The sequence below is a fragment of the Anoplopoma fimbria genome, chromosome 13, assembly GCF_027596085.1.
Source record: "Anoplopoma fimbria isolate UVic2021 breed Golden Eagle Sablefish chromosome 13, Afim_UVic_2022, whole genome shotgun sequence".
NCBI lineage: Eukaryota > Metazoa > Chordata > Actinopteri > Perciformes > Anoplopomatidae > Anoplopoma > Anoplopoma fimbria.
Window position 1 is genome coordinate 4,417,963 of NC_072461.1, and position 21,501 is coordinate 4,439,463.

The window sequence follows — 21,501 nt, forward strand, 5'->3', positions numbered from 1 at the left end:
AGAAAGTTAACACGTAGAAATGATTGGGGTGGAGTCATGTAACATGAGCGGGACAGTGAGAATGCTTGCTATATCTGGCCGGACTGTTTGTGCCCATCTTGGGCCCTAGACTGTGTGTGTGTGTGTGTGTGTGTGTGTGTGTGTGTGTGTGTGTGTGTGTGTGTGTGTGTGTGTGTGTGTTGTGTGTGTGTGTGAATGTTTGCTGTATATTTCTAGGATCTATCATGAATAATCTAAAGCTGATTCTTTGAATTTTTAAAGAAATGAGTTGGCTTTGCATCACAACAGTTAAAGCCTATGAAACATTTATCACTTTATTCAAGGTGTAACATTTGTACTACCGATTCCTTCAAACATCCCTCTTATTTTGCATGGGAGGAGCAACACACTCACCTGGCCCTTCAGGCGCACGTCGTCCCAGGCCCTCAGCTCTGGTACCCTGTGCGGGAAGCCCAAACCCTTCTCAAATGGCTGGGTACCTCTGAAGTGTCCCCGCAAGATCTCTGAGTGCCCCATGTCCCTCACCGGCTGAAGCAAGGCCTCCTGGGACACGCAGGACTGGTCTCCATCCACAGCATTACATACGGATGATATCATGGTGTCCATGGCCTGCCTGGGTTTAGGCTGACTGCCTACCCAGGCCTGTGTAGGGTCAGTTACAGGGCTCCAGCCTGGACCTGTCTGCTCCTGCAGGTAGGAAAGGAAAGAGCCTCCACCTCCTCCGTTTCCTCCATTACCCGACCTGGAAGGAGAGAACAGATCAATGTGGAGGTGGTACACGTACTTTACATGCTTACTCCAAGGAAAGTAAAACAACTCATCATTTCCCTAAGGGATCACTTCCTCCATAAGAAAAAAACCCTCCAGTTCACCAGTGACATCCACTGACATGCAATAAAGATTAAGGAGATGTTAGAACAGATCTATTGTTTTGTTGGTGCGATTGTGACTTTGTCATCTGAGAGGTAGACAGAGGACTCACCTGTCTCCATTCCGGTCTGCAACACAGCTCAGACCAGGGGACTCACTCAGCCGAGCATACACCCTTTGCTGTCCTGCAACAAGAGAAAGCCCTTCCTCTGAGCCCGTCCCTCCTCCTCCTCCTCCTCCTCCAGCTCCATCTCCACCAGTCGTACTGGTCACTGCTGATACCTCCGAACTTGCACCTGACCCCTGACAATTGTTCAGCCTGTTAAGATTGATCCCAGCGATGGTGCCACCAAGCGAGGCTGGCGTGGCAGTGCTGAGTGAGTCAACGCCCATCTCTGAGTCGTCTTCGGGCAGCTCAATGGAGCCACTCAGCACCCCACCCCCTCCGCTGGCTGCGCTGGCCTGACTAGCTGGCCGACCCAGACTTCCGTACGGCAGCCCCAGAAGACCTTCTGAATCGTCAGCATTGCTGCACTCAAGCGAGGAGTCCTCCACAGGTACCAGGGACGGGCTGTTGCCTGAGGGCCACACCTGCACATCAGACATCTCCATGAGGGTGTCTTCCTCTGTGGTGGCAATGGGTGCACAGTCCAGACTGGAGACTTCCTGCCAGTAAGGCTCAGCGCCCAGCGGGGAGGGCAGGCTGTACTGCATGGAGGCCGGTGACAGAAGCTCTTCCTGCGCGAGCCCATAACCTGGAGCGAGACAGAGAGAGGCACACTGACACCCGGCCCCCCGCCTCGCTCCCCACCTCACCCCCTCAGCACCGGGACCCCGGGAGGGGGTAAGTGCCCCTGCCCAGGAGCTGGGCATGTAGGGGGGGAGTAGAGGAGGCTGAAGGGACAAATGGGTAAGGAGTGGGGATGGAGAGAGGGGAGGGCCATGACAATAGGAGCTACATAAAGGTGCAAGGAGCTTAGGACAAGAGAGCAAGGGCAGCTTTAAGAAGAGGTTTTGTCAAGCTCGATCAGCTAGCGCTGACTGTGAGAGCAGCAGCGGCAGCAGCAGCAGACACAGCCGGACGGACTGAGAGAGTGACACTTTGGTTTGGACCCAGCAGTGACTGATGCTGCTCTGCCGGCTGCCACCTACAGGGAGATGGACAGGAATTACTGCCTCTGCCCCAAATCTGGGGCTGGGACACACACCTGTCCAGCAGGGACACACACTTTGTCACACATACACATGCCATAAACACACCTGCTCCCTCTCCGTCTCATTCCATCACACGCAAACCCTCACACTCAGATATGCATGCATTCAAACCCACTCAAAAAACAGGCAGGTTAATATCATTGTCAGGCTGGATAGCATGCACGCAGGCAATCTCATTCTTTCCTCACACACAAGTGCGCACACACACACACACACACACACACACACAAAATCACACACACACACATCTACCCATTGCACACAGCTGCTTTCTCTCTCACCGACACATATATTTATTATAATGCAGTCAATATAAGACAGCTATCTAAACATAGTACTGCTGATATTTATACAAACACGTATACAATACACTAGGTTTTTCCTTCTGTTGTGAAAGTCACATGGTTGCTGCCTCAAACATAGATTTGAATGAGTATTTTAATTGCAGTTATATAAATTAGTAAAACGGCACATTGTTAATGTGCTGTGGACTCAGGTCACTCCTTCAACTGTCTTGAAAACCCTTTGTAACACAATTCTTTTTGTAAAGGCAGACCTGGCATGATAGAGTACAATGTCATGGCAGCATGAATGTTTTTTTAATTGAGATAATTACTCTATATTGCACAAAAAGAAAGAAAACTACATTACAAAGAATGCAATTTCACTGGCTTGTATCAGTCTTGATCATACAAGAAATGTATCTATAAATGAACTACCACTATGGAAATTAGGTAATCATTTTATATAAAACCTTAAATGAATGGCAATGTAGGTAAAACAAAGTGTGAGTGGCACTATGACTGTCACTCTACAGAGTGTGTTATCAGGAAGTACATTCCCCAGAGGATGAAATAGGAGATGTAATGCAGGGCATACAGTATGTAGATAAGAGCAAGAGGAGGAGATGGTTCACCTTCTGCATGGGAGAGACAGAGAGAGAGAGAGAGAGACTGTGTGTGTGTGTGTGTGTGTGTGTGTGTGTGTGTGTATACTGTATAGTGATGAGGGAGCTGTGCAGAGCTGCAGGATGTAACTTGATTCATGCTTGGCAGTGCTGCTGTTGAGTACTGCTGAGAGTGCAGGATTTATTTGTGACACCAAGCGGCCAGAAGGACCTCTTGTCCTACTTTCTGCTTTTTCTCTCAACTGCTGTTGGTTGTCAATAGAAAATAGCAATCATATATATACATATATATATATATATATATATATATATATATATATATATATATATATATATATATATATATATATTATATATATATATATATATATATATATATATATATTTGTAAAGTGCTTTGTCTTATGAAGTTAAAAAGCATTTTGACATCCACTGTTGATGAAATATCTTATTGTCCTACATTGACAAAGAAGATGATGAGTAACGAGTTGAATATAAGAATATGGAATATGAATATACCTTGTTTATTCGGGCCACAACAGAACATATTGGCTCAGGTTCATTTAGAGTTTAGGGACCCCATTCACAAATTGTCATTTGGCTTTACTTTAAATGCTTTACTTTAATATAAGCTGCAGCAAATTTGGTTATAACTTTAGTAATAGCATTCAAATCTAATAACAACAAGCTCTTAATTGAACTGAAATGAACACATTTCTTCCAACAATATATTATATATTCTGTTTTGGAGTAAGTACCTGCATACATTTCTCTTGCAAGTAAATTAACTGCAGGATAAGGTGTGTATTGGAAATATGGTGGAAGTCTGTGTGTTTATGAGATGTACTATATCAAGACCTAAAGCCACGCTTATTGTTTTATGAGTGTGTTTTTTTGTGACACCACAAAAATGACATTGTTTGTCAGCCCTCTCTCTTCATGTTAGAAGAAAAGATAATGATGGTGAAAGAAAGAGAAAATAAAGACATAAAAGGAATGTGCAAGTGTAAAATATGAAAAATGATTGCCTGACCCCGCTGATTGGATAAGACACAAATACAGGAAAATGAAGCAGTGAAGCTCACATAAAAATACATGTGAAGGAAATATACTCATTTTTTCCTTACTCTTAAACACTGATACACTGGTCAGACATGTATATGGAGGACACAAAACACTTGCAATATACAACTTAAAACACACATAAAGACGCTCACACTGATACACTCACACAGACATTAAACAATAAACAGAATTACAATTAGGGGAAGAACAATATCAAATTGACCCTCGTACAACACTCACAAAGACATTAAAAACATGTATTTACACAAAATAAGCCATCAGATGGACACAGTCTACATAAAATCAGTGACTTACAAAACAACCACAACATTCATACATGAACAGAGCAGACGCAAATCACAGTTCACAAAAAAGGTTTGTGGCCTTTTTTACCCCCCTTGGGACAGATCACAGAGGAGGAAGAGACAGACTGTAGGTCCATTCTCAGTATGCATGCCATGCAAGAACGTGTCTGTTGGTCAAGCAGCATTAAGCGCCAATGCAGCGTTTGAGTCGTCATCTCCAACTAGCCAGTGCGTTTCTTGCCTCTCATCCCAGTGTCTCCATGCAAACACAGGGGGAGATGAGCGATGAAAGTCAGCCTCATGCACATGCAGACAGGCAGGAGAGCAGGGAAAGAAGTAAAGGGAAAAAGAGAAAAAAAAAGAGCAGCAAGAGAGGAAGAGGTATATAAAATAGGGTGATGGTCACAGACAGAAACAGCGAGAGAGAGCGAGGGTCACCTCCCCCCTCCCAGTGGGTGCTGAGTACACAGTCTGTGTGAGGGGTATCGGTCACACTTAAAAAGGTGGGGTTTTCAAGAGCACAAAAATAAAGAAAATGCACGACTAGTCGCAAAAATAAAAAGGTAAAAGATAAAGATGTGGGTCAGAGGTCAACATGAAGTTGGCATGAGGTCAGAGTTCGGAGAGGAGTGAGAAGGAGGAAGAGTAGGACGGCTAGGCTGCAGATGACATGTCCAGAGAAACACAGAGAGAGGGACAGATTCACAGGGAATGAAAACAGGGCTCCCAAAAGGACATTCAACATTAGCCCTAAAGAGACTCAAACTACTCCCCCATGCAGCCACAGGCAGAGATAATTAAAATTTCCTCTAACAGGGGTCTCAAACAAGAGGGTCCGTCTATCATGATCTACTGTATTTATTAGCTTTCCCTAACCTGGAAATTATCTTGAGGAAACCGTCGAAATGTGCTGACCTACAATAGAGGTGCACAAGAACTAAGAAGGAACATGCATAAGTAAAATCCTACAGACATTGTTCTGACAGAAAGAGGGGAAGACAGGTAAAGACAGAGAGAGATCGAAGGAAGCGACAGTATAGCCTATTCTTCTACGCTCTTGAAAATAATCTGCTGGCTTGTTCTGTGAGAGACTATTTCAATGATAATGATAATTAGTTTACGGAGGACTAAACCTGTCTTAAAGGAGCAGTTCTACATTTTGGGATATACTCTAATTTGCTTTTGTTGCAGAGGGTTAGATGAGAAGCCACTCTCATATTTATACGGTAAATATGAAGCTACCCCTAGCAGCTGTTTAGCTTAGCTTAGCATAAAGACTGAAAACAGCTAGCCTGGCTCCTTCCAAAGTTCAAACATCTACATACCAGCCTCTCTTAAGTACACAAGTGAACACAGTGACCTATTGCAAGGAAACCAGGATAAAAATCAGCTAGCCTGGACAGATACAGGCAAAATGTTTCTGCCTGTTTCCAGTTTTAATGCTAAGCTAAGCTAACCAGCTGTTGCGGGTGCAGTAGATTCTTATTTAACGTACAGACATGACAGTGGTATCTATCGTCTTCAGCAATACAGCATATTAGCATATTTCCCAAAGTGCCCAACTATTGGTTTAATATTGAATTAATTCATTATTCTGTGAAAAAATAATAATAATTAGAAAATAAACAGATCTTTGTATGTATTTTGTTATTCACTGCTTACAACAATATTTCTTCTGAAGATGAGCCCTGATGGTTATTTTCAAGTCAACTGACCATTTGGTTCATTAACTCATTTAATTTACTCTAGTCAGTTCTGGTCCACCACTTGGTCACTATGCTTTTAGGATGTACTTAAGCTGGATATTAAATCATAAACCTTTGGAAACCCATCGCTGTGATCATTGTGAGATTAGCAGAAGACACAATATTCAGGTATTCAAAGTGCCACCACGTTTTTATGCAGGACGTCAAGCAGGAACGGCCTTTGGGAGGCAGGTAGCCAGACAGATAGACAGACAAGACAGATACATGGTTATCAGATTCACGGCAGCTGTGATCTGAACATCTCCCTTTTCACCCTTTGACCCTCATGGTCGTATCTCTATGCATTGTTACATCTCTGTGTATTGCTCCAGTTTTCACAGATTAGGACCTGTCACCTGTCAGACTGACTCATCGTCTGCACTGGATACAGAGAGGAGAAGCCAGTCCAGTAAGATGGGGAGCTCACCAGTCCAGAGGTGAAAATGGAGTCAATAAGATGTAGGGTATGCATGTGTGAAAGAAACCATGAGGAAAAGGTGTAAAAGACTGAGGACTGACAATTGGTAAGGAAGTCAGTTAAGCTAGGTTATACTTATAGTATGATCTACATGGACTGATCATGTATGACGATATGTTGTTTTATAGACAAAATATCACTATAAAATGTAGTCCCTCCAACTTAATAATAGGCAGGACAACTCTTAATATAGTCAAATACTGACTACTCTAATTATTTGTCATGAGAACACGAAATAACAACAATAATAACATAATAACTAATCAAATCATTACTGTTAATGATAGGATACTTTACTTATGTCTATGTGGAGTGTTCTGCTCAAAGGCTTTTCTGTAATGGGATGCTTGCAAACTCTAATGATTCATCACTTAAATCATACTTTTTTTGTATACTTCACTTTACTTCCCATCAAATTGAATGAATACATGGACAAATGTAGGTATAACCAAAGGCACTACACAGGTTGTAGCACAGTAGGAGTGTCCTGAGTCCCTCTGCATGTTGCCTGGGTAAAGTCCTGCAAAAGTTTCATGTTTGTGGCAGCATCACGGCGGAATAAACAATAAATATATGGGAACAATAGAGAGAATTCAGAGGGAAACACACTTCACTTTGCCTTCAGGGGATTTTAGGGAGCGAGTAGGAATATTTATTGGAAAGATGGCTCAGGTCCAAGGCCAAGGGGACATGGAGAAGGGGCTGCACTGTGGGATTTGGGGAGGGAACTTACCATTGGTCAAACCAGGGGAGAGGTTGTCTCTGTCGTTTCGACGTCTGGTGAAATCGCGGGCTCCTTGTCTGGCAGGCTGAGGCGGCTGGCCCTCCAACATGTTGACTATGTCCATACGGTCAATACTTTTCAGAGCTGCGTACAAGCTCTCCACTGCAGTGAAGACGTGTGAAGGAGAGACACAAGCAGACAAGGAAAAAGAGAAGAAGGGGAAAAGGGGTTCCCAGGACAAACAGCAAAACCATTACAACAACAATGTGACTATGAGGGGATGAGAGAAATTCACAGCAATCTCAGATCTCGTATACTCACTCTTGGCCCTCTTGCCCTCGCGAGTGGCCCACAGGTTGAGCAGCGCAGAGCTCTGCTCCAGCAGCGAGTTAGGATTCTCCACACGGATCTTATTGATGTCATCCACACTGAGTTGAAGCTCGCGTGCCAACTCTGTAGAAAATGAGAAGGCGAAGATCATGAAAGTGAAGGAAATATTCAGATAATTTCACCTGTTTCATGCTATTATAGTGTACACAGTCTTGAAATGTCACTCTGCTTCACAGTGGCTCTGTCCAGAAGAGGCCGAACAAACAGCTATGGTGCTTGGCAGGAAAACAGGAAATAATTAGTTTCATTGGCTGGTTGCCATGTTAGACCTTAATCAGCAGAGAGCTAGGCAAGCTTGTCGGACATAAGGTAAACATGGATGGTTTACAACAAATAAAAACAGATTCAGTATATTCTTGTTCACTCACCGGCCCAGCTCAGTCCCAACTGTTCTGCAATCACAGCCATCTTCAGCTCCGTCCTCTCCATGGCACTCATAGATGCTGCACAAACCAGACCAAAACTGATTTTTAACATCTGACCCTGTTCAATTTTGAGATTATCCTTGCATTACTACGTGTATTGATTCTTTATATGGAATACAACTGTAGATGAAGTAAAATGGTAAAAAAACTGAATTACCAATCGCACTGTGCCTTGTATTATTATATCACCACAAGAAAATGAACAGGTACAATGATTTACAGGTGGGAGAGTGAGAGCCTCATACCCAAAGCAGGTTCATTTAGGGCACTGTATCTTTCTCTTAAAGCCAGCGGGGTCAGAGTTCGCCTCCGGTCTTCACTCCCAACAATCTGCCAGTCACAAGCAAAAAAACACTTAAGTCTGCCATATCAGGGAAAATGGCTATAACTAAATACACTGTTTGTGTCTTGTAACTTTGAGGGCTCTACCTTGATACATGGAGGCATGGTGATGTTGAGGTTACAGAGCACATGTTGGCTGTCTTCATATTTGGTGGACTTGCGCAGGAAAGACAGAAATCCAGTGTGCTCTTTACTGCTGTCTCTCACCTGAGACACACGGACACAAGGACAGCAATGAAGACACATACGTATGTAGCGTGGACAGAGCTGCTGCAGTAACAAATGTGCGACAAGGAACATAAAACTCAAGAAAACATCTAGAAGAGAAAGACAAATGGCAATACCTTAACAGAGACAGGAAGTCGGTTATCTCTGAAGGCCTGGAAGCTGAAGCAGCGAGGCTGCTGTGTGGCCTTCCTCACGGGTAACAGATTCCCTGAACACTCCAGGTGAAGCGGCATTCCCTCCATCACCTGCAAGACAAGACATAGGCCAATTATCCTACGCTACACTAGAATTTTACTTAATTAGTATGATGCACTGCCCTCGTCTCTAAACTGACCTCTATGTCTCTGCTGCGAGCCACCTCTGTGAAGTTCTCATGCTGTTCCAGGGTTTTATCCATCTTATCGTCAGTCATGCAGTAGCAGCGCAGGCGGCCCTCACGCAGCTCATTCATCTTTGCAAACACCACAAACTTGGCCATATATGGTACAGCCGACAGCTCTCTGTAGAGCAAGTTGGCAAAGGAGATGGCCTCAGCCGTACGAGGACAGTCTGCAAGCCAGAATCTGAGAGGAAACAATGACATGTAATCACAGTATTATTCATAAATCAGTCTAAATGCTTGCTTTGATGACGTTAGATGGTAAATACTTGTGTTAACTTTATGGTATGATGGTGGATATGTCTGTGTTGCCAACTGAACTTACCGTGCTGAAACATTGGTTGTGAAACTGGCACAGTCTTTAGCATACATAAGCTTGGTGGTGCCAGTAATGTCTTCCCATTGGGCTGGTGCTGTGCCGCCTGGAAATAAGACAGGACGAGGAAGGGCTAACTGGTTAATCCGGCTTTAGTGAAGGTCACAAAGAAGAAGTCTCAGGGTGACAGTGTTTGTACAATATAAGAACAAATACTTTTTACACCCACTTATGGCACTGATTTCTTTCACCCTCGCCATGGAAGGTACTTCTCCAGTTCACACAAACACACCACCAACACAACTCCCAGTCGCAGCATGCAGTACCTATGACGGAGCAAAGCAGACGCAGACTGGTGGTGTCGCCCTCCCCAGCGTCTCTGGGACTGTCTCTCCAGGACGGGGGCAGGGGTATTTGCAGGCCGATGGGCCGGTGAAACTTGCGCCGCCGAGGCTCCACAGTGACCACGGGGCTAAAGTTTGCCTGGTTACCCAGCAGCTTTGCAACAAGCTCATCTGGAACTGGCTGAGCCTGAGATTGAAAGTGAATGATGGAGAGAGAGGGTACGTAACATGCACACAGGGGTGATGATATGGTAGAAAAAAAGGGAAATCAGACAAAAGAGAGAAACATATGAACATGCAATGAGTTATACAAAAAAGATTACAGGATAGCAGAAAGAATGAGACAATGGGAGATGGATTATGTTGCATTGGATGACAAAAAAAGGGTAAAAGAAAGGGCAATCAAATAGGGAAAAATTTAAAGTGAAGAGAAAGGGAGAGAGAGAGAGAGAGAGAAGTCAACAGTGAGTAAAATACCTCATGGTGTAAATAACACATTTGAAAAGACAATTGCAACACAATTTGGTAGAACTTAATAACTCTTTTTATTGTAAAATGTAACAATGAGAGTTAACATGAAGCTTTTACAATCATTATTACAAAATGGATATCAAAGAAAAAGGCACTCTGGGTTTTTCACAAGGCCATTCATGACATAATAACTACAGCAACATTTGAGTTAAATAGATATATTCCTAAAAATATGTTAATAAAAATTATATCCATATCCTATTTTACTTACATTCAGTTACATTCACTATTTTCAACATAGAGGTTATGGCATGTGTAGTAGCATGTTAGTTTAAAAGACATATTAAGTTGATCATAAATTCATTCATGTGTCTCACAGCTGTTGAACCAAAACATACAGCATAAGGTCCATTCATACTGTATCTGTACCTTTCATTTTGGTTTAGTGAAACAGATTCTGACATTGGAATTACACGTTTCCATCTGATAATCAAAATTCATAAATTGTCAAACTATATATTCATAAACTTCTAATAAGAATTTTAATTTAGTTAAAAATAGAGATTAATACATTCACAGTCTTGAACTACAGTACAATCTATACACTGGAAAACAGATCATAAACAGTGGGTATATTTAACCTGTCAAAAAGAAATCACATGCAAATGGCCCCTTGAAATCCCAAGTCAGAAAACCTGAGAAAATGGTGCCTATTTATATAACCAACATATCCCTTGCAAAGATTTATGAAGGAAAAAATTATTTAATTTAAATAATTTTTGTTTAGATACCTTAATGAAGGCAACATTTGGAAACTGAGATTGGCCAAAATAAAAGAAATGGATTGGATTGTTCTAATCTGCAATTTAACCATATCAAAAAATCCCACTGCCAAATGTTCTGATTTTGATCTCACAGCTAACAGTCCAATGAAACTGTATCATTCATTTCTTGATTTGATGTTTCATTTTGTAACAGGATGTTGGTGCAGGACATTAGACAGTGAGGGCTAAATCATGGCTGGATAACTTGTGTAGAGAAAGCGTTTTTTTAATGTATAATTCAGCCAGGTGAAGAAAGCTAAAAAAGTTACTCGTCTTTGGTGTGAATGTTTAATAAAACATCAAGATCTGAAGAGTTTAGCCGTACAAATAAAAGGGGTTAAAAGCTTGAACAAACTTAAGGTGATTAAGGTTAAAAGGTTTAAAGATTAGGAGCTCAACTTTTTATCCAGGACAACACTCCAGTTCATCTAAAAAGAAGATTAGCAGACAAACAGTCTTTCCGGGCTATTCTGCAAATATGCAAAATGATTTCCATCAATTAATGTTGGACTTACTGTACTTAAAGGCTGTATCTCAAATGAATTGGTTAAATATAGTGAATGCAGGGCTTTGCCAGTGATATAAATACAGTAGTGAGAAAGACATGAAGATAAAACAAACAATAACATATCAGCACTAAATGAGCAGTCCACAGTTGTATAAAGGTGCCAAGTGCATGCACTGAGTGAAATTAAAAGGTGAAAAGACAAATAAACAAACTAAAGAAAAATAAATGAGGAAAACTTGACACAAGTGCTGACATGATCGGGTCATTCCAAGATCAATCAGAGTACAATGAACATGCTTTTCTTTCAGGCAACACAGGCATTAACGATTCTGTCTTTCTTCTCCTTCCTTCTCCTCATCGTCCCATCTCACCTGCAGCCCCAGGCGGACTCGTTTAGTGACTGCCGTCTCAGGAAACGTGGCCTGGACCAATGGCACCAGTTTACTTGTCAGCGAACCTCCTTCTGGTCCAATCAGGTCGCTCTCTTGCTGGACTCGTGATACAACAGCAAAGTAAAGGGGGAAGTCGGTGGAGATGATGCGACGGATTCGCTTCTTCCCGAGCTCCTCTTGACTTTCTAATTCTGAGGAGATAAGAGGGGTAAGAAAAGCAGTTGGATTCATAATCACGCTCAAGGGAAATGTTTGAGTGTCAGCCAGACTTTGAGCATTTAAACACTTACCCTCATCCATCCCGTTGAGGATTGTTTCTAGCACCTCGTCACCGTAGCGATTGCGATGTTCTTTCCAGACTGAACCATTCTCACTCCTCAGCACCACAAGCTCCCGGTCACCACGACCCAGAGCAGCAAAGTGTGGGATTTCCACTATCACCGGTCTGTCACACATCACACATGGAATTATACATGTACAAATTACATATATGTACTAAAATAGTTAGACTTTTTCCAGTTTGAGTTGCCTCCTCACCCCAGGAACTGCATCCCGGCTGGCCCCAGGGAGATGATCCTGCTGGCCAGCCCCTCTCCCTCCACCAGCGGAGGGGGGCTGGTCAGCTTCTGCGGCTTCACCAGGCGGCAGGTGATGCGGGTTGGAGCCGCACAGGTCCGCGGAGGTATGATGACACGCAGACCATTATGCCTGCTGCCTCGCATTGAGCCGCCTCGAGCATCTACCATGAAACTGACCAGGAACCTGTTATTGGACAAATGTCGTCTTTAGTTGCCAGATCAGATATTTAATCGAGATTCAGTAAAATAAAATGTTTTGCTGACCCTGTGTGTATGGGACTGGCGACTGGGCTGACATTGTCTGACGTCTCAGTCGCTGGGCTGCTGGGAATCAGTGAGTCATCATCATATTCTTTGGGCAGTGGAAGTGGAGTGTGCTGCTACAACAGACCAAAAGACAAACTGTTCATGACATTCGCAAAAGAACACTGTTTAGCATAATATTTATATATTTCTTACGCTATCAACTTTTAAATGGAGATGATATCGAGAGGGCTATGATGACAGCTTATGCTCTCATTTTTCAAGTTCTATTTTTAGAGTGGATATGGAGAAAGGTACATCATTAAACTTCAAAAGACCTTTGAGAAGAGTTTTTAATTTACATTATCATGTTACAGAAAGGCTAGAACTGCAATAATACAACAATAACTGCATCAACAAACTGGTCAAGTTCGAAAGATGTAAGCACATTACTGTTAAGGAAGATCCAATGAGAAACATTATAAAGTTGCATTATGGGAAATGAAGGATCCTGTGTTCTTGTAGTTTGTCTTTTCTTTAAAATCAATGCACCTTATATTTAGAATATCTTCTGACGTAGAACTGAACTGAAAGTTTAACTAATCTACACTATTTTAACAAATTGAGTCTAGAGTTCACCATTGAAAAGGGCTGTCTGACGGCAAGATAAAGCGGTGAAAATATTTCCAAATATAGCATTTACTTAAACTGATATCGATTAATTTAGGTGAGCCTTTCTTTTTAGGTGTTTATTATACGTTTTTATGCTTCCCCGTCCACAGCACTACATTGCTTCGCTCTAGTGTCGGTACACTGACTACCAAAAACCTGTTTCAACCCAACTTCAATACACCTAAACTATACCCCTTCAGTATCTTACTCATGCTGCTCTGTAAAGTAACAGTACCTGATCCATCTCATGTTCTTTGAGGATAACAGTCTCCGGAGAGACTCTGGGGATCCTGGGAATGGCTGGCGAGTAATTCCTGTTGTATGAAAAGAGAAAAACACAAGTCAGATGAAGAATTTTTTTTACATCTCCTCCCAAGTGCTCATCCCTGGTGTTTAGTGGGTGTCTATGGTGCTTCCCCCTCTATCCATCCACCTATTAGCTTGAGACTACCAGCTTGGGTCACTTCTGTTTCCCCGCCCAGCCCCCCTTACGCTGTGCCCAGCCCTCTCTCGTACTCCAGTGATTTCTTGGGGGAGAGGAAATCGTCATCATGGTCTTTCATGTCATCCATCTTCATGTACCTGGCCCCTTCTGTCCCCAGGAGCTCCTCTCCTTCAGAGAACAACATGGCAAAGAGAGCGTACAGACCATGGTCAGGTTGGTGAAACAGCACAAGAGAAAGAGAGAAAGAAGAGAACAAGATTGGTAACCAGCGGTTAGAGGGGTTAGATGTTAGGAGATGGCTCTGTGATTGAGGCGTGAGACTGGTGAGATGAGACAACAGTGAAGATGCTCTGAACACTTATCTTCATACCGTTAAACACTGGCAAGGTGCTGCGCAGCATTTTTTTGACCTAACGCCTCTAGCACTTAAAAATCGGGTACTAAAACAGCATCAATACAGCAGGTCACTCTAATCAGCTGAAGTCACACGCTGCTGAGTCCAACACTTTTCATTCAGAACCACTTAAACATCACAACATTGAAATAAGAGAGGACACCTTACAAATGCAGTTTTCAAAAACCCATAAACTCTCAGTTGGAGACAACAGCATCACATCTCTGGGGAGAGCACACATCAGCATAATCTCATTCCAAAAATGTGTTGTCTAGTGAATAAACAGCTTTTGAACTGAATGATTTAGACATCAACTGTCTCAAAGAGCAATGTATGAGGAGATTTGCTCTCAAATGTAAACACAGACAATCAGAACAGCATCAGCCTACTTCAACACACACGATTACCAAAGTTCAAGCTGTTCTCATTTAAAAGTAAAGTATATCTACATGTGAGCAGAGGTGGGTTACTTAGCACCCAAAAACACACGGTAGTTTTCAAGAATCCACCAGAACCGAGTCTCCCGTGTGTATTCATTTGTTACCACAGCTTGTGTGAGCAGGCGGTCTGTCAGCGGTCGAGAGCCAAAGTGATGTGGTAGGTGTCATTACACTATGTTTGACTTTGCGAGTGCATTTCCCAAAGGTTCATATGAGTTAGCTCGTGTCCTGGATGCACTCTGTCTTGTGTGCCATGCATGTGTGCCACGATATGTAGGCAAAGTGTTATGGGCGAGTGCCAATATCATTTCACCATTTGTGAAGTGAGATGCGTCTCTAAGACGGCGTCTCGGCTGCTTTCTATTTTCAGAGCAAAGGTGACAATCTTCCAGATATATTGATCTTGTTGATAAACAGTTCCACAACTAGAAGATAAAGAGCAATGTTATCATTGTCATGTCTCCGTCCTGATGAATGAGCCCTTTATTCACTCGGCTTTCAGCTCTTTATTTTCTCTTTATCTGAAAACAGCAGCCTGTTGCTGCTGAAACACTGGCTCTCAGTGTGAGAGTGAACCAAAAAAAGGGCTGCAAAACCAAAACAATTAGCTAAAAGCCTTTATAAGCCTCCATAGAGCTGAAGGTAACTGCGGGGTCAGGTGATAATTCTCTGTGGGTTTATCACTACAAGCGACTTCTTTCAGATAGAAATAGTCACATGATCAAAAATGTTGAGTATAGACACTTGCAACATTTTTTAAACCTCCCAACTTAAAAATACAGGGGACATGGCAGGAAAACAAAAAGTATGCGGTACAAAACAATTGAGACAGACTTAAATGCAGACACAACTGAGGACACACATTTAAAAGCGATGACAGCACACTATTTATTAACTGCTAATGCTCACAGAAAATGTTCATATTTTATAAAAAATTTGATATCCTTGATTTGATTATGGATCCGATACCCATGTGGGTAATTTATATATGTAGGCTGCGTCTGTTACTGCCAACATAACATGGAGGGAAAAAAAACACCTGGGGAGTTAGAGAATGAGAGTGTTATTGAAGGGACACATACAGGTTACAGACATGGGTGCTATGGGTGCATGCTAATGAGAAACCAGAGCCACCATCACAGTGAGCGCCACTACAGAGGGAACGAGAGAGAGAGAGAGGCAGAGAAGAAGGATTGAGAGAGTGAGCTTGAAATGGAGCCACACACTTTAATACAACAACCTATGAATGCCGCACGAAGAAAGAAAGAGACATTCATACCTAATGTTAGCTGTGCAATTCCTAAAAAAGGGCAAAAGGAATTGGAAAATATGAATATTTATGTAACCGGTTCAAACATTGTTTCCTTCCGTTCTATTTGATTAAATAATTGCAGTTCTCTACCTTCATCCTCAGACACGTCCAGTATTTCATCCACTGTTTCTGGGAAACTCATGCGATGTTTCTCAGTGGTCGTCTGCACAGAAGGAAAAGGAAAAAACAATTACAGATACAACAGTGAGTTTAAACTTCCAATTTAATGTGATTAGCATTCCCACATATTGCCAGTGTTTTATCCAGAGGGCAGAGTAGCGTTTCTAAACTTCTCACCATGGAAACCGTCTCGTCAGTGACGAGCTTCAGGACGTCAATCACAGAGATGTAGCCCAACCTCTTAGCAATGGCCAGAGCTGAAGTACCATTCTACCAGACAGAGAGGAGCAGCTTGATCGTATATCTCAAAACAAAAGTTTATCAATTATTTTGAAGAAGACGAGGCGCGTTCATGCTCACTGTTGTTGTCTCGTTGGGCTGAGCTCCATGCTTCAGCAGCAGCGTCACAATTTCTGTGTGTCCCTGCTGGGCCGCTTGGTGCAGAGGAGCGTAACCAAGCTGGAAGAGATATTAAATATAAACTTCCTCTTAAAAGTACAAATTATATCTAAGATAGCTGGTAGAACAAGCATCACAACAAGCCAACTGCGTATTACGAAAAATGTAAGTAGATTATTATAATTATTATAATTGGACAATTGCCATCTGAAACAATTATTTGATTAACAGAACATTAATCAGCAACAATTTATATATTTGGTTAATCATTGAAGTCAATAAAAGCAGAAATCTACTGGTTCCAGCTTCTCAAATGTGCTGGTTTTCTCAGTCTTAAATGATGACAAACTGAATATATTCAGGTTTTGGACTTATAGCAAGACAAAACAAGCAATTTGAATATGTCAGGTTTGGGAACTTGTGATGAAAGTGTTTTACTATTTTCTGACATTTTTACAAACTTCAAGCTAATGCTGATTACTCAATAATGCTGCACTACATCTAACCTTACTCAGTCAACTTTAAACACGTTTGTGCATGTATCATGATATGAATATAAATACTGCATCTCACATTACACTTTAGTCAGGTTAAATGCCCTGACTCAGATCCTTCATTACTTACCGCCTTCACCTAGGAGATTCCTGCAACAATGTGCTTTTAACTGTGTAATGTGCTGTAATTGTATTTACCGATGAATGAATCACAGACAGCAGACATACTGTAACTGCGTGACTCATGAATAGACTTATTGTAGTTTTACCTCAAACCAGAGGGAGGCACTCACCCTTGTTTTGCTGTTGACATTGGCCTGTTGCTGCACGAGGAACTTCACCATCTTGATGTTGCCATAGTGACACGCTACATGGAGAGGTGTGTAACCCATCTGACAGTGGGAGAGAAAAAAGTAATGTTTCATGAATATTAAATAACTAATTGTTCAAATCAACACAGTAAAATCATCCCTAATTTTATCACTGCATTGAGTCTGAATTAACGAGAGACAATGCAATTATGTCTTGTGCATGGGATGGGAACAATTGCAATAATTCAAATAATAACACCATTAAATTAGAGCCCCACAACCAGTTGTGGAAGATATCTAAGTGCATTTACTCAAGTACTGTACTTAAGTACAATTTAATGGTACTTGAACTTTACTTGAGTGAGTCCAATTTTTTACAACTCCAATACATTTCCAATGGAATTATGATGCCACCCATGTATAGCCTAATCTGCTCTATTCTTGTCAAGACTGTGACAAAGAGGTGTTAAACTTTGGTTTGTGGTGCTGTTTTACTGACACCATTATTTTTTCTACACATAAATGAAACCCTACTAACTTTTTTCTATACACAGCTCGATGTCAAAACACTGTTGAAGAGCTCTAAGCCCTCGAGGTCTAAGGGGTCTGAACCCCTCAACGGTGGACCATGTATTGATGATAACGTAACCCTCTGTTATGAGAACATCAGATTATTTATGCTACAGCACTGAGACACTATCGGCCATGGTAGATGGCACAAGAAGCTTCTACACGGATAAGGCTTTGATAACCGTGCAACAGTTTACCATGAGACTGAAAAGGACTTACCCGCGTGGCAGCGTAGACTGAAGCCCCTTGCTTCACCAATATATCTGCGATGCCAACATGTCCTTCCTGTCCTACTAGATGGAGTGGGGTTAATCCACTCTGGAGGAAACCATATTCAGAAGAAAAAAGTCAAACACAGAACAAATGAAGCCTAAGCTAAATATTATTTTAAGAATAAATGGACCAACTAAACGTCCTGCCCCATGTCAGTCATCCTTTAATCATCATTGTGTTTCTTGCCTTGTTTCCAAGGTTGACGTTGGCCTGTTTGGAGATGAGCAGGGAGACCATGTCGGGCCTTCCTTCCTGTGAGGCCAGGTGGAGAGGTGTGACTCCCTGCAGTGACTCAGCATTGGCTGAAGCTCCGTACTGCAGCAGGCTGTTAGCCACCTCCACCTGGTTCTGCTTGGATGCTATGTGGAGGGCAGTGTAGCCATTCTGGAGCACAGAAATGAGTTGTGGTTAGAAAAAGATGTGTATATGCCTGATACTGGGCCATTTAGCATGAATTATGTGTGGACTTGTGTGTGGACTTGTGTGTATCTCTCTTTTTTTTATTTACCCTGGCTGCACTATGCGGAGACCCGCCCTTGCTGACAAGCAAGTTGACAACATCCAGGTTGTTGTGATGTACAGCAACATGCAGTGGAGTCAGACCATTCTGCAAAAACAGAATCAAAAGTTCATCTGACTGTGGAAGACCAAACAATTCTTTATTCATCTTTTGATTCTTTCTTTCATACAGCCAAGCCCCTTTATGTTTCTCTTACTTTCCCAGCAGCATTTGGATTTGCTCCTCTTTCCAACAAAAGCTCTGCTACATCCACCTTGCCGTACTTGGATGCTACATGGAGCGGAGTGAAGCCTTTCTACAGAAGCACCAACGAGAAAGTGGACACAATATTAGGTTGTGTAACACAGTTGTTAGTGCTGAAAGTTTTAAGACAGCCATACAGTTTGCCAGGTAGGGTAAGCATGCAGGTTTTACCTTGGTCATCTTGGTCTGCTGAGCCTCCATGTCCAGTAGGATCCGTACGGTTTGTGCATGACCTTCCCGAGCAGCGATGTGAAGGGGTGTGTGTCCTGCTGTGGTGGTGGAGTTGGGGTTCGCTTTGTGCTCCAGCAGCAGCTTCACTAGCTCTTTGTGGCCCATCCGAGAGGCACAGTGCAGAGGTGTTTGGTCATCCTGGCCAACAGGGGCAGGGAATTATAAAATATAAATATTATTATGATAAAGGTACTGCATAAAACTTAAGCAGTAAAATGCATTCTCTAGTGACTTAATCATCCTGTTTTCATTCCAGTTTCCACTATGAACTCAACTTGTTACATTAACTGTAAAGTGAGACTTTAGTGTGTAGTCGTGGAATTACCATGTGAAAGCTCTGCCAGAAATTAGTTGCTGAACCAACTTTCTAAATTAAAGCTAATTATGTATCAATTTCACATGAGGAATCTTAATGCATGAGTAAACATTATGTGGATTGTGCTGTAGTATATGAAATCTCTACCTTAGCCTTGGCGTCCACAGGCGCTGCGTTCTGCAGTAAAAACTCTGCCACCTCATGGTGTCCTGCCCGAGAAGCCATATGAAGAGGAGTCTCCACTTTCTACTCATGCAGAGAAAGGACAAACCGCCCACTCAGATTATCACTATAACAACAACAACAACAACATCATCAATGCAGAGGTGAGTTGGTCATCTGCACTTCAGATTTCAGGAAAAAACTCACCACATTTGAGGCGCTGGGGGAAGCTCCTTTCTGCAGCAGGATCTTCACAATGTTGAGATGACCCATAAACGATGCCACATGCAAAGGGGTCAGGCCAGACTGTTCAGAAGAGGAGAAGAATATTACAGATGGTGTTGTACGCCAATCATTTTGAGACTGTTACGCTGCCATCTTGACCAGGACCGCCTTGTAAAAGCGATTCAAACTCTCAATGGGATTATCCTAAAAATCTCATATAATGAACTATGAGCGGTTATTGTCAAGCCCTCTTTCCAATTCCCTCACCTCAGTCACAGCCTCTATTGATGCAGAGTGTTTAAGCAGGAGGTCCATCACACGCATGTGGTTCTTTTTACAAGCAATATGCAAAGGAGTAAAGCCATTCTGTAATCAAATAAAAGAAAGGAATGGTTATGATCACTACAAAGATTAAAAGTAACTTTTCCTTGTCTGAATTGATAAATTGACTGTGTGCTTGTCACTGACCAATGCCCGAGAGTTTGGTTTGGCCCCTTTGTCCAGCAGTACTTTGGCCATGCGGTGGTGGCCACAGTGCGCCGCCACATGCAGAGGGGTAAGGTGGTCCTGTGTGATATCATCAATCTCTGCGTTGTACTGCAGAAGCTGCTTGACACAGTCCATGTGGTCCCCCTGTGCTGACATGTGGATTGGAGACAGGCCATTCTGCAAATAAAAAAAAAAGAAAAGAAAACATGTTGACTCTCTCATCCCTTGTAAAACAGGAAGCAACTGTAGTAAGAACAAACAGTCGAAGCAAGAAGCAGCAGCAAGAGGGATCTATGGCCGTGTTTGACTGATAGATCACACACCTTCACTTTCATTTACTTATTAAATTCAGAGTAAAACAAATCGTACAAAACAACTCCGGGATTTGCATTCATCACCAAACCACATGGCGTTCCGTTCCTTTCTAAGAAGTGAAAAATGTACTTCTATCCAAGTGTATTACCTTGGTCTTTGCCTGGATGGGGGCTCCTTGGTCCAGCAGGATCTCTATAATCCTGACATGACCATTTCTGGCTGCACAGTGCAGAGGAGTCAGCTCATCCTGGAGAGAGAGGATTTTTAATGATTTAGTTAATGATGCATCAAATTAGAATCAGGAAAGGAATCAAAGATTTTATGAAACCGTAAGGATGGATGTCTGGTGCACCTTGGTCTTGGCATCAATCTGAGCCCCTCTGTCCAGCAAGAGTCGGACCATGATCACATTCCCCCGTCTGGCTGCAATGTGCAGAGGAGTGATGCCGTTCTGCAGAGACAAACAGCTGCACTTAGAGGGGCACGCACAAGGACAACAGATAGCAAAGACAGAGATTAACCTTCCAACATCAATTATTCCCTACCTTTGGGGTGAAGTTGACATTGGCTCCTCTATTGAGCAGCAGTTGAGCCACGTTCAAGTTTTCATAATGTGCAGCAATATGGAGGGGTGTGAATCCAGTCTGCAGGGACACATCAGGGTAATTACATGTCACTCTGACTACTTTTGCATTTTAAAAACAAAAATACAAAGGAAACCAAAACAGATGTCCATACCCCTTGTACATGCACGGCACATGTGTGGTATCATATCTGCAGCCGTGCACGCATAAACACATAAACACATAAACACACACACA

The 21,501-nt window shown here is 42.4% G+C and overlaps 1 protein-coding gene across 1 annotated transcript in view; it reads right to left on the reverse strand.

Annotated features, from left to right (window-relative positions):
• The window catches only part of LOC129100843 (ankyrin-1-like), a 41,096-nt gene that overhangs the window by 8,514 nt on the left and 11,081 nt on the right, over positions 1-21,501 (reverse strand). The window contains exons 7-40 of the mRNA XM_054610362.1: positions 21,226-21,324; positions 21,033-21,131; positions 20,829-20,927; positions 20,345-20,542; positions 20,144-20,242; positions 19,859-19,957; positions 19,637-19,735; positions 19,114-19,311; positions 18,896-18,994; positions 18,688-18,786; positions 18,366-18,563; positions 18,126-18,224; positions 17,319-17,417; positions 16,493-16,591; positions 16,310-16,402; positions 16,103-16,175; positions 15,980-16,000; positions 13,914-14,034; positions 13,657-13,735; positions 12,771-12,886; positions 12,466-12,690; positions 12,219-12,373; positions 11,908-12,119; positions 9,716-9,920; positions 9,399-9,495; positions 9,029-9,257; positions 8,811-8,939; positions 8,554-8,673; positions 8,370-8,454; positions 8,068-8,142; positions 7,631-7,762; positions 7,319-7,471; positions 983-1,625; positions 394-742 (exon numbers count right to left, since the gene is read on the reverse strand). Of these exons, the coding sequence (XP_054466337.1) occupies positions 394-742; positions 983-1,625; positions 7,319-7,471; positions 7,631-7,762; positions 8,068-8,142; positions 8,370-8,454; positions 8,554-8,673; positions 8,811-8,939; positions 9,029-9,257; positions 9,399-9,495; positions 9,716-9,920; positions 11,908-12,119; positions 12,219-12,373; positions 12,466-12,690; positions 12,771-12,886; positions 13,657-13,735; positions 13,914-14,034; positions 15,980-16,000; positions 16,103-16,175; positions 16,310-16,402; positions 16,493-16,591; positions 17,319-17,417; positions 18,126-18,224; positions 18,366-18,563; positions 18,688-18,786; positions 18,896-18,994; positions 19,114-19,311; positions 19,637-19,735; positions 19,859-19,957; positions 20,144-20,242; positions 20,345-20,542; positions 20,829-20,927; positions 21,033-21,131; positions 21,226-21,324 (4,995 nt within the window). The remainder of the gene's footprint in view (positions 1-393; positions 743-982; positions 1,626-7,318; positions 7,472-7,630; positions 7,763-8,067; positions 8,143-8,369; positions 8,455-8,553; positions 8,674-8,810; positions 8,940-9,028; positions 9,258-9,398; positions 9,496-9,715; positions 9,921-11,907; positions 12,120-12,218; positions 12,374-12,465; positions 12,691-12,770; positions 12,887-13,656; positions 13,736-13,913; positions 14,035-15,979; positions 16,001-16,102; positions 16,176-16,309; positions 16,403-16,492; positions 16,592-17,318; positions 17,418-18,125; positions 18,225-18,365; positions 18,564-18,687; positions 18,787-18,895; positions 18,995-19,113; positions 19,312-19,636; positions 19,736-19,858; positions 19,958-20,143; positions 20,243-20,344; positions 20,543-20,828; positions 20,928-21,032; positions 21,132-21,225; positions 21,325-21,501) is intronic.